The 15,642-nt window shown below is 29.8% G+C and overlaps 1 protein-coding gene across 2 annotated transcripts in view; it reads left to right on the forward strand.

The window, feature by feature from the left end:
* Positions 1–34: 34 nt before the first annotated feature.
* LOC143065174 (putative ATP-dependent RNA helicase DDX23) overlaps positions 35–15,642 on the forward strand; it is a 57,213-nt gene continuing 41,605 nt past the window's right edge. Inside the window, exons 1-6 of one of the 2 annotated variants that reach the window (XM_076238587.1) lie at positions 78–176; positions 726–768; positions 5,153–5,316; positions 6,805–6,915; positions 11,466–11,562; positions 12,664–12,796. In XM_076238587.1, the coding sequence (XP_076094702.1) occupies positions 5,162–5,316; positions 6,805–6,915; positions 11,466–11,562; positions 12,664–12,796 (496 nt within the window). In that variant the 5' untranslated portion in view covers positions 78–176; positions 726–768; positions 5,153–5,161. Of the gene's footprint in view, positions 177–725; positions 769–5,152; positions 5,317–6,804; positions 6,916–11,465; positions 11,563–12,663; positions 12,797–15,642 lie in introns of both variants that reach the window. The other variant, XM_076238586.1, reaches the window with a different exon arrangement.

Genomic DNA, 15,642 nt, shown 5'->3' on the forward strand with positions numbered 1-15,642 from the left:
GCCAAACATTTTCCGGACAGAGAATTAGTGTAGGAACTGGTTGCTTTTATCAATTTTAAAGTTGCTAGGCTCACTGAAAGAGAAACAGGGACCAGATTGAAATATGTCTGCGCCCATGAACTGACTATCGTTTTCAGAACGTCAATAAAAGTTTGTTTTATAAACCGACTATTCAGGTATGGCACTGTCGCAAGTATTTAGAAATAAATAATAAAAATATTTATTTATTTCTGAGCTCTGACTATCTAATGTCATATGCATTAACTGGATAGATTTGCCGTCAAAGCTGTTTTGATACTAAGAAAAAAGTAAAGTAAAGTAATCTTTATTTAAAGTCGGGTTGCATGTATACATAATAACAAAGAACATGAGCTCTTAAGAGCTCTTTAACCGACTGAAATTGTAAATTCAGAAAATATTGAGAAAAATGCGACAGAGTTGTAAACGCTATAATTTAAACTCGCATTTTTATTTTTATATGAATTGAATGAGAAAATTGTAAAAATGAAAAGTCTAAAATGACAAAATCGCAATAATAATTTCATGCAATCATTTCTGAATTGAAAGTAGTTGTTTGTAATAATACATCATTTCTGGAATCATGTCTTCCACCGGTAAAGATCGCCAATTTCGCATGCTTTTATGACGTTATTTACCAGATAGAACACCACCTGTATCCCTGCTCCATTAAAAGTGTCCAGCACTTTCGTAATTGTCTTTTGTAGGGTTGTATAGAAATAATTTATGTTCCACAAGACATGGAAGAAGGTAATCTTGATTCAACTCATTCTTTTTGGTAATTAGAAATTTGCAGGAAATCTTATGATTTGAAACATGTTACCCTCCCGTCCATCCACAGAACAGGGTATTGTGCAAAATGCAAACAAAACATTACCATATTCGATTTTTTAGTACTACATGTACTAGTATGTAGAATATTGAATTTTCCTTTTAATTGAAATACCTAGTTTTAAATTGATGAATTCATCCTCAAAGAATATAAAATTAAATTTTGAATTTAGAGTTGTTATTCCCAATAAGCTCCTCAGCAGTGTTTGGTTATCATATATACAGTTAAGCCTGCCTTAGCGACAGCCAGTATTGAATAACCACCTGCTGTAAGTGACCACTTTTCAAGCCCCCAAACAGATTTCCCTATATTTTTTAAATGTAGATACTGTACAAGTACATGCTGTATTAACCTGACCAGCGACCACATTTATTTGTTCCAATCGATCATGTGACATGCACTGCCTTAAATGACAAAAATTTATCAGTGACTTTCAAAAAATAAATTGTACAGCAATGTTCGATGTTGACTTTCCTCTCCTTTAATATTGACTTCCATTGCCAGAGTAGCAGATTAAATTTAATTGAGGATTGTCGATTGTTGACATTCAAGCAATCAGCAATCCTGGAGAGAATTCTTTAGAACATAATCAACCTAGTTCATTGTAAAAATTGTAATATCGAGCCTAGCTATCGCTCTGATCATTCCATGGTTGTATTAAATCTAGAATTTAATCCTTTTGATCGAGGTAGAGGATTGTGGAAATTTAATAATTCATTATTGTATGATCCAGAATATATAAAGATTGTTAAAGAAAAAATAGTAGAAGTTAAAAAACAATATGTAATTTATGATATAGATAGAATTGAAGACATGAATAATGAAGATCTCCATTTTAATATTAATAGTCACTTATTTCTTGAGACAATGCTGATGGAAATTAGAGGTAAAACTATATCTTATTCAAGTTATAAGAAAAAGGTAAAAGAAAAACAAGAGAAAGATCTTAGAAATGAAATTCTTATTTTGGAAGAAAAGGTAGATGAAGGTTCAATACAGATTTTGGAAAATAAAAAATGTGAATTAGAAAATATAAGAAAAGAAAAAATTAAAGGGAAGATAATTCGATCAAGAATACAATGGGTAGAAGAGGGTGAAAAACCTACTAGCTATTTTTGTGGGCTAGAATCAAAAAATTTTACAAATAAGATAATACCAAAAGTAGAAAAAGAAAATGGAGATGTAATTTCAAAACAAAAAGATATTTTAAAAGAAGTAAAATCTTTTTATGAAAATTTGTACAAGAATAAAGACAAGTCAAAGGGAGATAAATTCAGTAAACTTAAAGAAGGATTGAAAGATATAAAATTAAAAAAACTAACTGATGATGAGAAAAAAAATCTTGAAGGTGAAATAACAATTGAGGAAGCTGGTTTGATATTGAAAAATATGAAAAATAATAAAACACCAGGATCTGATGGTTTCTCCACAGAGTTCTTTAAATTTTTTTGGAAAGATTTGAAAATTTTTGTTGTAAACTCCTTGAACTACAGTACTGAGATTGGTGAACTATCTGTTACGCAAAAACAAGGAATCATTACATGCCTGCCGAAGGGAAATAGGCCTAGACATTTCTTAAAAAATTGGCGACCTATATCTTTATTAAATACAGTATATAAAATTGGCTCTGGAGTTATAGCAAAACGCTTTAAAACAGTTTTAGATAAACTGATAGATTTCGATCAAACTGGATTTATTAGTGGGAGATATATTGGAGAAAATCTTCGTTTAATTTATGATATTATGCAATTTACTGAGGAAATAGATATTCCAGGACTTTTGCTGCTCATAGATTTCGAAAAGGCATTTGATTCGATTTCTTGGGAATTTTTAACCAGTGTCTTGAAGTTGTTTAATTTTGGAGAATCAATAATTAATTGGGTTAAAGTTTTTTATAACAATATCAAATCAGCTGTAAACCAGGGAGGACATTTATCAGAATTTTTTTCTATAGAAAGAGGCTGTAGACAAGGGGATCCCTTGTCGCCTTATATTTTTATTCTCTGTGCTGAGATATTAGCATTAAAAATACGAAATAATGATAAGATAAATGGTATTACAATTACGCAAGTTGAGCACAAACTTTCACAATTTGCTGATGACACATCTCTTATTTTAGATGGTAAAGAAGAATCTTTGAATGAAGCATTAAATGAATTAGATTGGTTTGGAAATATATCTGGTTTAAATATTAATTTTTCTAAAACACAAGTTATTTGGATAGGAAATAAAAAGTATAGTAATGAGGTATTATGCCAAAATAGAAACCTTACATGGGGAGAAACATGTTTTAAGGTATTAGGTATAAGCTTTGATGTTAATCTTGATAGAATTGTAAAAATTAATTATGATGAAAAAATTGTACAAATTAAAGGTGTAATAAGACAATGGTCAAAACGAAATCTTACTGTTATTGGTAGAATTACTGTAGTAAAGACATTGATATTGCCTATTTTAAATCATTTGTTTATATCCTTACCAAATCCAAGTGATGATATTTTAAAAAATGTTATTCAACTTATGTACAATTTTATATGGAGTTCACCAATTGATAGAATTAAGAGAGATGTTTTACAAAACGATATTGAAGATGGTGGACTCAAAATGATAAATCTTAGTGCATTTATTTTAGCACTGAAGTGTACATGGATAAGGAGATTATTTAAAACAGACAACAAATGGCAGAATATTTTTTTGTCAAATGTTCATGTAGAACTTGAAAAATTTTATGGTTGTGGAAGTGTTTATATCCAAAAATTACAGCAACATATCAAAAATAAATTTTGGCAAGATGTTCTGAAAGCATGGCAACTTCTTAGAGAAAAAGATGAATATGACAGTTGGGAATGCTTTCTTGCTAGTCCAATCTGGCTTAACAATAATATAAAGGTAGCAAATAAACCTATTTTTTATAAAGATTGGTTTGAAAATGGTATAAGATTTATAAATGATATTGTAAATGAAGATGGGACAATTTTCTCTCATCAAAAGATAGAAGAAATGTATCAGATAAATGTGAATTTCATGAGATATAATAGTATTATATCTGCTATACATCAAGCATCAAAATCATTTGTGGGAAAAAACCACAAATTAGAACTACCTTTAATTCCATCTGCTATTAAAAGACTTGTAAAAAGTTCAAAAGGATCTAAAGATATGTATATTGTTTTGAATAAAAATGGAAGTGTTCCCACTAGTCAGTTAAGATGGACTGAAATTTTTGGCTTTGATCAAAATCATTGGAAAAAAATTTATAAACTGCCATTTGTTGTCACAAATAATACTAAGTTACAGTGGCTACAGTTTAGATTCAATCATCGAATCTTAGCTACAAACAAATTTCTTCATAAAATTAAGATTTATGATAATCCAAATTGTACATTTTGTAATAGAGAAATTGAAACATTAGAACATTTATTTTGGGAATGTGAACATACACAATTATTATTAGAACAGATTGAAAATTGGTTTCTAACCAATGGAATTAGTGTACTTTTTACAAAAGAAGTTTTTCTGTTTGGTAACACTGCAAAAATATCAAAAGGCAATGCAGAAAATACTCTTTTTCTTACCATAAAGCAATATATTTATAATTCCAGATGTTTTAAAAAAAAACTGACAATAAACTCAGTAAAAGAAAAGATAAAATATGTGTATGCAATGGACAAAAATATTGCTATGAAAAACAAATGTGAACATCAGTTTCTCAGAGAATGGAATGCTTTTGATATATTACTTAGCATGCTTAGTTAAGTACAAAACTGTATATACATGTTATAAATGAAAATGCTGTATTTACTATACTAAAATAGAATTCAATTTCTAGATGCATTATATTGAAAACTCACCACACTATTCTCTCTCACTCTCTTTCTCTTTCTATCTCTCTCTCTCCGGTGTTCAAACTGCTTTACTCTTTATTTTATATTTGTATATTTAAAAAAAAAAAAAAAAAAAATTTGCTTCCTAATAGAAAGATGTATTGATTAGATAATATCTATAGATTTATATGTTATATATTGCTATTATATTTGTGTATATTATGTTGTAAATTGGAAGTTATAAATAATAAAAATAAAAAAAAAAACCTAGTTCATTGTAGTTGAGACGATCTATTACCACAAAGTTCAACAATCAGGACGTCTATTAACAAGCCAAAGATTGTTTATTGGTTACTGTAAAACAATGAAAGCATTCACTGCAAGAAAAACATGTTCAAAAAAAGATTTTTTCGCTTTTCATAAGGAATAGTATGTACATGATGTATGCTATGAAAAACCAGACATTTTCTAATTTAAGTACTAGAACATGGAAGTTGAGCATAGAAAAAACACAGAAACTGAGCACAGAAAAGATGACAGGAAAAGACCACATTCACCAGAGCATGATGTAAAGAAAGAAGAAAAGAAAAGACCTAGATCAAGGTCTCCAGAAAGGAAACACAAGAAAAGAGATAGAGAAAGGTATCTTTGTCCCAGGATGAATGATAGTTTATTAGCTTTTTTAAATGCTTTATATCAAAACTCTAATGTGGCATGGTAGAAGTGACAAATGCAGTGAGCAAAATATACAAGAATATCCTAGACACTAACATTCAAGTGTGATCTATGGAAAAACCCTCAAATTTCATACAAGAAATGAAAATATTTTGTGAAATCAGATGCTTTTGTTTTCATATTTCTACTGGCTATACACAATTTCTGCCCTGTGTTCTGTTGCAATAATACTATAATAAGGACAAATAACATCATTTATAAGGAAATAAGGATAAATACACTTCAAATTTTGATGAGTTTGATCATTAGACAAGTCTGTCATTCTGTAAAATAGTTGAAAGCTTATTCATTTAGGGGGACGGAGGCTTGGAAAAATATAGAATTTTTTTTTGTAATCATTTAAGGTATGACTGTAATATTTTTTCTGTCTATTGAAGAAATAACATAAAAAATTTGGTGCACACTGAATAATGCATGTAGCAGGTTATTTAACAGTGTGCACCACCTTTTTATGCCCCACCTACGATAGTAGAGGGGCATTATGTTTTCTGGTCTGTGCCTCCATTCGTCCGTCCGTCCGTCTGTTCGTTTCAGGTTAAAGTTTTTGGTCAAGGTAGTTTTTGATGAAGCTGAAGTCCAATCAACTTGAATCTTAGTACACATGTTCCTTATGATATGATCTTTCTAATTTCAAAGCCAAATTAGACTTTTGACCCCAATTTCATGGTCCAATGAACATAGAAAATGAAAGTGCTAGTTTCAGGTTAAAGTTTTTGGTCAGGGTAGTTTTGGATGCAGGTGAAGTCCAATCAATTTAAACTTAGTTCACATGTTCCCTATGGTATAATCTTTCTAATTTTAATGCCAAATTAGATTTTTTACCCAATTTCACGGTCCATTGAACATGGAAAATGCTAGTGCTAGTGGGGCATCTGTGTACTTTGGACACATTCTTGTTTATGTTATTTAAAATAGACAGAAAAAAATATAACAGTCATTCCTTAATTCTTATGATGTAATTATAAATTCCATTTTAAACCGTAGAAAAATATGAAAAAACGTTGATGGCATCACGGTCACATGACTAAATTATGTCTATGGGCTGATAACAAAATAACGTCAGCCAATCAGAAGACAAATTACTTCCAAAATTAAATTATCAAAATTTGGATGAAAATTTCCCCACATCTATGAGTTGAATAATCTCAAGACTCTGAATTGGAAGGGGCTTGTTAAAAATATTACTTTTTTAGTGCTATTTGTCTTTTTCATAAAGCTCCCTCAAATGGCATGGAGTACGTCAGTTTGCTCACTTATGGTTCTTTAATTTACTTTAATGAATCACATCCAACATTGACAATGACAATACTTATCATTAAGATATAAAACTATTATAATGAACATAATCATGAATCGATAATTGACTGAATTGTATGTTTTGATGGATTTTTTCAGACACAGATCTAGAAGTAGAGAACGTCCAAAGAGAAGTGGAAGTAAAGATAGGGATAGAAAGAGAAGTCGAAGCAGAGATAGACACAAGAGAAAGTCATCAAAGAAAGACAAGTATAGCTATACTACTTACTGAACTATATTCTTTTTAAAGTTGTCACAAAGGACAAGGTACGATAAGCATCAGAGAACGGCCCCCTAATTTCGTTCAAATTAAAAGTGACCTGCCTTTAATTATAATACATTATTTTTAAAGTTTAAAACCTATATTTTTGTAAACATCAATAGATTTTTCAACTTCCGTTGATATTATTCATGCTCTGTTGCTGTAAAGACCTCAAGATTCGCGAAAAGGCCAGAAAAATGGCAGTTTTTAAACCTTTTTCTGCATTTTAAACTATGAGCGTACCTACGACCCACGATTATATTTATACCAGACATTCCTTGAACATAAATGTTGATGCAGTTCAAATATTTTAGTGGGTCGTAAGTACGCTCATAGTTAAAAATTCAAAAAAGTGACAAAAATCGTCGGTAGTTTTCATTGAATCATCGAAATTTTTAACCGAATTGCGACCGGAGATGATTTCCGGTATTTACTGGATCCGACGGAAATGTATTCATGGTACGCTATAATAATGGCTAGTTTCTTCAGGACGAAAAATAAACATATTTGAGACAGGAAAGCAGGATATTGCTGTATAATTCATTATTCTTGAATTTAAAGTGACATTTTAGCAGACCGTCGAAATTTGACCCAAATTAGACGGAACTGTGACAAACTTCAGAGAAATTCTGGGAACGTAATTGTGAATGAATATAATAACTGGTTCATACTCAAACAGTACATATACTTATTTTGTTTCACAATTGACGAAATCGTCGCCCTGGAATGTTTTAATCTCCGATGACACTTTTGTGAAAAGTGCTTTCTTTCACGTCCGCATTTCTACCAAGTATGGCATGCCAAGTTAACATTTTAGACAATCATTTAATATAAATACAAATGGCGATGGCGAAATAAACTACAGAACTGTGAATAATAACATACATTGTAATTTATATGACATAAGAAGACACCATGTGACAATTTTAATTTGTTAATTGTGTAAGTATAACAATAATCAAGATTAAACAAAACTATCCAACACTTTTATGATCTAAATTATGTATCTTGAGTTATGTTTTGGTCATGGTGTTGAATTTATTGGACTTATTATTTGTAATTGTCACCCGCCTTCCCGTTGTTCTATCTTGACGAAAACGCGTGCTACTTCGTATTTCTTATTTGCAAATCATTCTCTACATATCTTTTCATTAAAATTTGCATGCATAAAGTATTTGTCACTGGACGGCCAGGAAACAACATTCAATCAATCATATGTCTTCTTAAATAACAGCACTACATGTAGAATGAATTTAAACATATTCAAAAGAATAAAAAATAAGTATTGAATATGAAAGGAATAAAACGCATCATAATTAAAGACATCTTGATTGTAAGACATGTGTTTCGCATACAAAAGACTCATCAGTGACGGTCGAATAAAAAAATGTCAAAAGACCATAAAAGGCTCAATATTCCGATTTTTTTTAATGCGATATACAGCTAATAAAGGTTATTTATTCCTGAATATATTATCCGTAGTTTTTGCAAACAATATAAAGTTTTGTAAACAGTTAATTCATATAATTGACTATTTTAATAATAATTCATGTTTACACAAAGTGCTAACTTTTGGACATCGTGTTGCTGCATGGGTTGTTTGTTTCATTAATTTTTATTGTGCTATAGCTAAAAAGGTTACAGTCCACAGGAAGATATATTACCCTAACTTGACACTCCGATCCAACTAGTCTTTGTTCTTACCCCTTAATGCCAATTGATTAACGGAAATCAGCAAATATCAATTTTTGAGTCTTAGGTTTGACCAGGCTGGTGTCAGAACCCACGATATCAGGCGTTTTAATTCATTTATTATATTTATTTAATTGTACAATGAATTAATAAAAGGGTGCATACTGTAAGAATCCATCTTATATGAATCCACGCTTAAACATACACATCCACCCAAAAGAAATAATTTTTGCAACATATATAGAAATAAGAAGATGTGGTATGAGTGCCAATGTCCAATTATAACTGTAGTTCATTTTGATAAACAAATTACAAAAACACAAAAACAAAACGAAACAATCAAAATGCAACTTAATCACATACATGCATTTTACATGATATTTCACAAATCATTTGACACTGACAGGAAAGTGAAAACATTTTTCGTCATTGCCAGTATCCACATCATAATTACAGATAACAAAAATGTTCCTTAGATATAGTAAGATGTGGTGTGAGTGCCAATGATACAACTCTCAATCCAAATAACAATTTATAAAAGTAAACCATAATAGGTCAATGTACGGCCTTTAACACAGGGCCTTGGCTCACACCGAACAACAAGCTATAAAGGGCCCCAAAATTACTACTGTAAAACCATTCAAACCATAGTCCATTTCATCGTGAAAGAAACATCAGTTTATTCTGTTCTCGGTTTTCACTTGTCTTTGTCAATTTTCCCTGGCTTCCAAGATGAAATGAATGGATACATTATGTTAAACATAACTATTTTTCTTCTTTTTTGGAATTTTATTCTCATACACACTTGTCCGGGTCTACACTTATTTAGTTTTTATACATTGACTTATGATATTTGGCATACAGTGTATAGTCATGAATCAGATATCATAACAGTCTAATATCATTATGACATTTACCATTGATCTCAAGGTACAATTAATTGACCTTTAACTTTCATGGTTAAATGATTGTCCAACCCTTAAACCATATATATATATATATTCTTACAGGCTATGCCATTTTTTTACTGCACAATAGGATTAATTTCTTAGGTCAATTAATGCCTCGTTAATAACTTCAAAAATGATTTACCCCCCCCCCCCTTTTTGCCTTGATAAGTCGTTTCTAATTCACTATAGGTTTTGTACCCATGCAGAGGACACATTCCTATTCCAACTCCTACATCATATTAATTCGTAATTGCCTGGATTAGACATTTTATTCCACATAATGTGATTATGTCTGTATGTGGTACAAGTCACGTCTCTTTGATTCCATTAACTGTTAAGTATCTTTGAAAGCTGTTCAAACTCATCTCAAATTATTAAATCCTATATATTCTTGTTTTCATGAAAAAACTTTCACATTGAAAGGCAAACAAAGGTGTTGTAGTGGTCTACAATTTAAAAAAAATGTTTGCTGTTGCTAAGCAAGATGTGGGATTCTATACTCGATATAGAATTCGTCCAAAAAATAATGATAATCTAGATGTTTATATTATAGTGTAACACCGTATTAGGAAGTATATTCCTAAAAAATAACTAAGTTCATACTTCAAAAAATATAAATAACCTATTATTGCATGGTTGATATGCACTTGTTATGTATCTTAGTTGTTGATCAGCGTGTAGTGACCTACAATTGAACTAAGTGTTCATTTCTAACTAAACATGTTCACAAACAGACAATCTGCATTGCATTCAATTTAATTTGTTCAATATAATGACTAATTGATTTGTAGTTGGCTTTAATTCAAACATGTTTTGCTGTTGCTAAGCAACACTTGTGTTGCTATGCTCAATACGAAATTTGTAAAGAATAAAAAAAGATGTATATGAAAAAATATTGGAATGAAACTCCAAATGGAAAGAAAAATCTTCAAACAACTGCTTAATTCATATTTAAGAGTGGCAAGCACCAATTTTTTAACCGTTGCTAGGCAACATTTCTGTTGCCAAAGTTGTTTTAAACATATAATAAACAAATTCAAAGGGTATTTTCATTTGTGACTTCAAGTTCTTCTTGGACAAACAATATTATTTGCAAATATTTAAATTTTTACTGATAAAGCAATTATTATGTGATAATTTTCATTCTTAATAAAAACCGTTGCTAGGCAACCTTCCTTTCACCGGAACACAATAAAATCATTATTTTTTCAAATGTCTACACTAAGACCATCGTTGATATCAATATAAACTTATTTGGAGAGGGGGCCAAAAATAGCCCTTATCATACCTTGTCCTTTGAGAAGCGTTTCTGACCTCTAATGAGATATTTATAATGTCCTTCAGTTATGAATACTAAACAACTTTTAGTCAAGTACCAAAGAAAGTACTGTGACATTCAAAGTTTTTTAAATTTTGAATTTCGATATCAAATGAATTAATTAAAAATTAAGTAAAACATATATCACCTAGATATGAAAATAAATAGATGTGGTATGATTGCCAATGAGGCAACTATCCATCGGAGTCTAAATGAAGTGGCCATATTCAACTATACAACCTTTAACTATGAATAATCTATAAAACCCACACTGTATAGTCAGCCATAGAAGGTCACAACATAACATAATGGGAAACAATTCAACAATTCATGTTATATTTCAATGAAGCAAAACCTAAGCATTCTCCTACAATATTTATTTATGAAACATTTTTATTTAATATTCATTTCCAGTATCTATGAATATAAATAGCAATTATTTAAAAAAAAAACACAATTGCCCTGACTGATTAAAGGGCAACATACTTATAAATGGTGGATTATTACTATTCAGTAAATATTTTTTCATTTTGTTAAGGTCTACTGAAGAAGAAGAAAAAGTACAGAAGAAGGTTCCTTTGTCTCTAGAGGAATTACTGGCCAAGAAGAAAGCTGAGGAAGAAGCTCTTAGTAAAGTAAGTATTGCAACTGTGGCAATGAGTGAATTAAATCTGTATGACAAAAATGTAATGTTCCTACACCATATACACTCAGAGTTGTCTTTCATTAGTTGTTTCTCCTTTTATACAAAGATTTTTGATCTCTAGGTAATATTTTCATTATTTTTGTTCACCTTGAAGAAGTAGAAAAGCAAGACTTATGCTAGCGTTTTTTAGGCATTTGTGTTGACTGCAGCTTCAACAATGTATTAGTTTGTGATTAGGCTATTTAAAGGGAGACCACAATTGGTTGGTCATTTATATTTGGTATGCAGCTGTCTTAGCATTGGCACATCTCATCTCCATGGAATTGTTTTTTTCACAGACGCTTCATTATGGTCTAATGACTTGGATACATTAACCCAATTTATACATCTTTCAGTATGTGATAAGGTCAGTTTAAGAAGAACTACTAGTGGTAGGTAAAATGAAATTTGGTATGTAGCTTTTAATATAGCAATGTTACTTCCCATTTCCATGGAGATTATTTGACCCAACCCCTAAGCCATGGTCTATTGAATTTGAAAACTTTTGCATATCATGTATATAGCATACATTTGAAATTTTGTGATTACGTCAGATTGACATGAACCACTAATGGTAAGTCAATAACATTTCATAGGCAGATGTATAAGCATTTTACTTCTTATTCCATTGAAATTATATGACTGATTTCTTGTTAAAAAATTCAGTATTTTGTCAACATTTTTTTTAAATAACTTCATTCATTCATTCATTCATATCTTTAACTCCTCATAAATGAGATTCAATGAACATACAATAAGTGAATATAAGTAAACGTTACAACATAATTACACACAAAATATTAGTATAAGTTTAAGCTAAGTTACTTGTTATTGTTAAAAACAGCAACATTTCATTATAACTGCATAGATTTTTTTGTTCATGTATTGTATTTGAGTGAATTTACATCACTGTTAACTTAATCTAATGTTTGCTGTTCTATATTCAAGCCTACAGGGTGCAGCATATTTGTCTTATTTATATTTTATATACCTGAATAGTAAAACGACACCTTTTTGAAATAATTCATTGAAAAAATTCTAATTATTTTAGCCGAAGTTTTTATCAAAAGAAGAAAGAGCAGCTGAAGCTCTCAAGAAAAGGCAGGAACAGGTTGAAGAGCAAAGAAAAAGAAATGACGAAGAAAAGAAGAAACAGCTGGAATTCCTAAGTGCTGGCAGAGAATGTAAGATAATTGTTTTAATTAGTCATCCACTTGACTGAAGTATTTATTATGAATAAAATAAGTAGGTTGATGATTTGAAAATAATATAGGTAGATTTCCATAATGCTGTAATTTTCAAGCCTCATTGTATTTTAATTTACTCGATCGGAAAATTATCACATAAAATGCTGAATACAAAATTTAAGAAGTTGTGATAATGTACATGTATATTGTAAGAAGTTGTGATAATGTACATGTATATTGCTCAAATTAAATGACCATTTGTCAATACCAGGCATGGGGTAATTGTAATCAGTAATCGTAATCAGCTGTAATCGAATACATTTTGCAGTGTAATCATTATGCAATCAGTAATCATGCCATTTCTGATTACAAGTAATCGTAATGTAATCAATTACATTGCTAAAAACAGGTGTAATCATGATTACTTTTAGATTACTTTAAGATTACATTCATGTGATTACTTGCTGATTACAAATCTTGTATATATATATATATATATATATATATATATGAAAATAGTTTTTGATAGACAAGATGAAAATAAGAAAATGTAAAGCTTGAATGAAAAACTAGTATTCACAATGATGGGACCTTGTTTAATGTGATAAATTGTATCATCTATATAACAAATTTGTATAACCAAGTGTTTTATTTTGTTAATAGTTTACTAAAGGAAATTGCCTCTCCAATATTTTGTTGTGAGATTGAGCTCTTATGATACAAGAATATGCCTTGAAAGCATTTTTTTTCCTTGATTGAAAAGTTCTGATATTAACTCCTATTTCATATAAGTTAACCCAATATTTTTACATAACTACATTGAAATTCAAATGCAGAAATTTATTGAAAAATTGAATAAATTTTGTTTTCCATAAATTCGAGTATAATATTTGCTTTCTAATAATTTTTATTCTGTTATATTAATTTTGAGCCTTACGGCTCATTAATTAAGTTGATTTTCCCTTTCTTATGTCTTAAAATTTCAATGTCTTACCGCCTGGACTACGCTCATAGGGAAATAACCCAAAATGGTTCCCCAAGAGGGAAATTCCAAAACACTTTTTTTTAACAATATTTGTTACATATTTTTTATTTTTTTTTATTTTTTATCGATTTCAGTATAAAAACAATATACGTATAGTGTCTTGAAATATGACATTTATTTGTATTCGACACGAAACGGGAAAATGCTCGATAGAACCTCGCATTTTCTCCGTTTCTAAGCCTCATACAAATAAATTTCATATTTCAAGACACTATACGTATATTGTCTAATTATATTACAAACAATATGCATAGTAAACAATAGGTGACCTCAGAAGTTTCATCAATACAAAATATCTTTTATCACAATAAAATGTTTCTTAATTTAAAGAGAAATGTATATACTTTCTTAAGTTGCAAAGCTGTTTTGTGTTTCACATGACAATAGTTGTATTAATTATTAATTAGATCAAGTATTAAAAATTTTCAAACAAATAATGCCAATCAACCACTTATAACTTTATTGATATTGTTGTCATGGTTATTAAGACAATAAAATTTTAATATCCAAGCTCACCTATTTTTTGTTAAAAAAATGGAAGTAGTGATTAACACCTGTAAAAGCGTTAATGGGTGTGTCAATTATGTCCCCAACAGACAATAAAACTATACTTAATTAATTCTTTATTTGTGGAGTTTTTTGTGAATAAGGCAGTTGGTTAAAATTTGTAGAAAAAAATAAAGAGATATCTATTACATAGAGATAGGACACTTGTCTATAGCTATTTTATCAATTTACACATGTAACACTGTACTTGTCTATAAATTCTTTTCAACAAGATGAATAAATTAAGGCTTTTAAAAAAATCACCAAAATTAGCTTTTTTGTAAAGATAAAAAGTTATAAAAAAAACTTTGATATTGCTATATACAATGTAATCACAAGTAATCTAAAGTAATCATGATTACTTTAAAGAAAAGTAATCTAATGTAATCGATTACATATGAAATAGGGTGTAATTGTAATGTAATCGATTACATTTTATTAGCATTGTAATTGTAATTTAATCGATTACATTTTAAAGTAATCGACCCCATCCGTTGTCAATACTATGACTTTGATGATGACTTAGTGTAAGGTGTAAAAAAATGCAAGGCTATACTCTCATATTTGTTGTACTTCAATATAGATTTTATACAGCAAGGTCTAAAACACAGTACATGAGGACACTGTAAATTTTCAATGCAGAAAAATAAAAAGAACCATTTTGTCTTGCTTTACACTATAAATTAGTGAACTTATTTATTCTTCCTTCCCCACCTAGTCACATTTATAAGCAAGTCTCAAATATCAGCTAGTCACAACAGTAATCAGATATAAGCTAGTCACAACAATAATCAAATATCAACAAGTCACAACAATAATTAAATATCAACTAGTCACACCAATGATCAAATATCAACTAGTCACACCAATGATCAAATATCAACAAGTCACACCAATGATCAAATATCAACTAGTAACACCAATGATCAAATATCAACAAGTCACACTAATGATCAAATATCAACAAGTCACACCAATGATCAAATATCAACTTGTCACACCAATGATCAAATATCAACAAGTCACACCAATGATCAAATATCAACTAGTCACACCAATGATCAAATATCAACAAGTCACACCAATGATCAAATATCAACAAGTCACACCAATGATCAAATATCAACTTGTCACACCAATGATCAAATATCAACAAGTCACACCAATGATCAAATATCAACTTGTCACACTAATGATCATATATCAACAAGTCACATCAATGATCAAATATCAACAAGTTACACCAATGATC

The sequence above is a fragment of the Mytilus galloprovincialis genome, chromosome 2 (assembly GCF_965363235.1).
Source record: "Mytilus galloprovincialis chromosome 2, xbMytGall1.hap1.1, whole genome shotgun sequence".
Classification (NCBI taxonomy): Eukaryota; Metazoa; Mollusca; class Bivalvia; order Mytilida; family Mytilidae; genus Mytilus; species Mytilus galloprovincialis.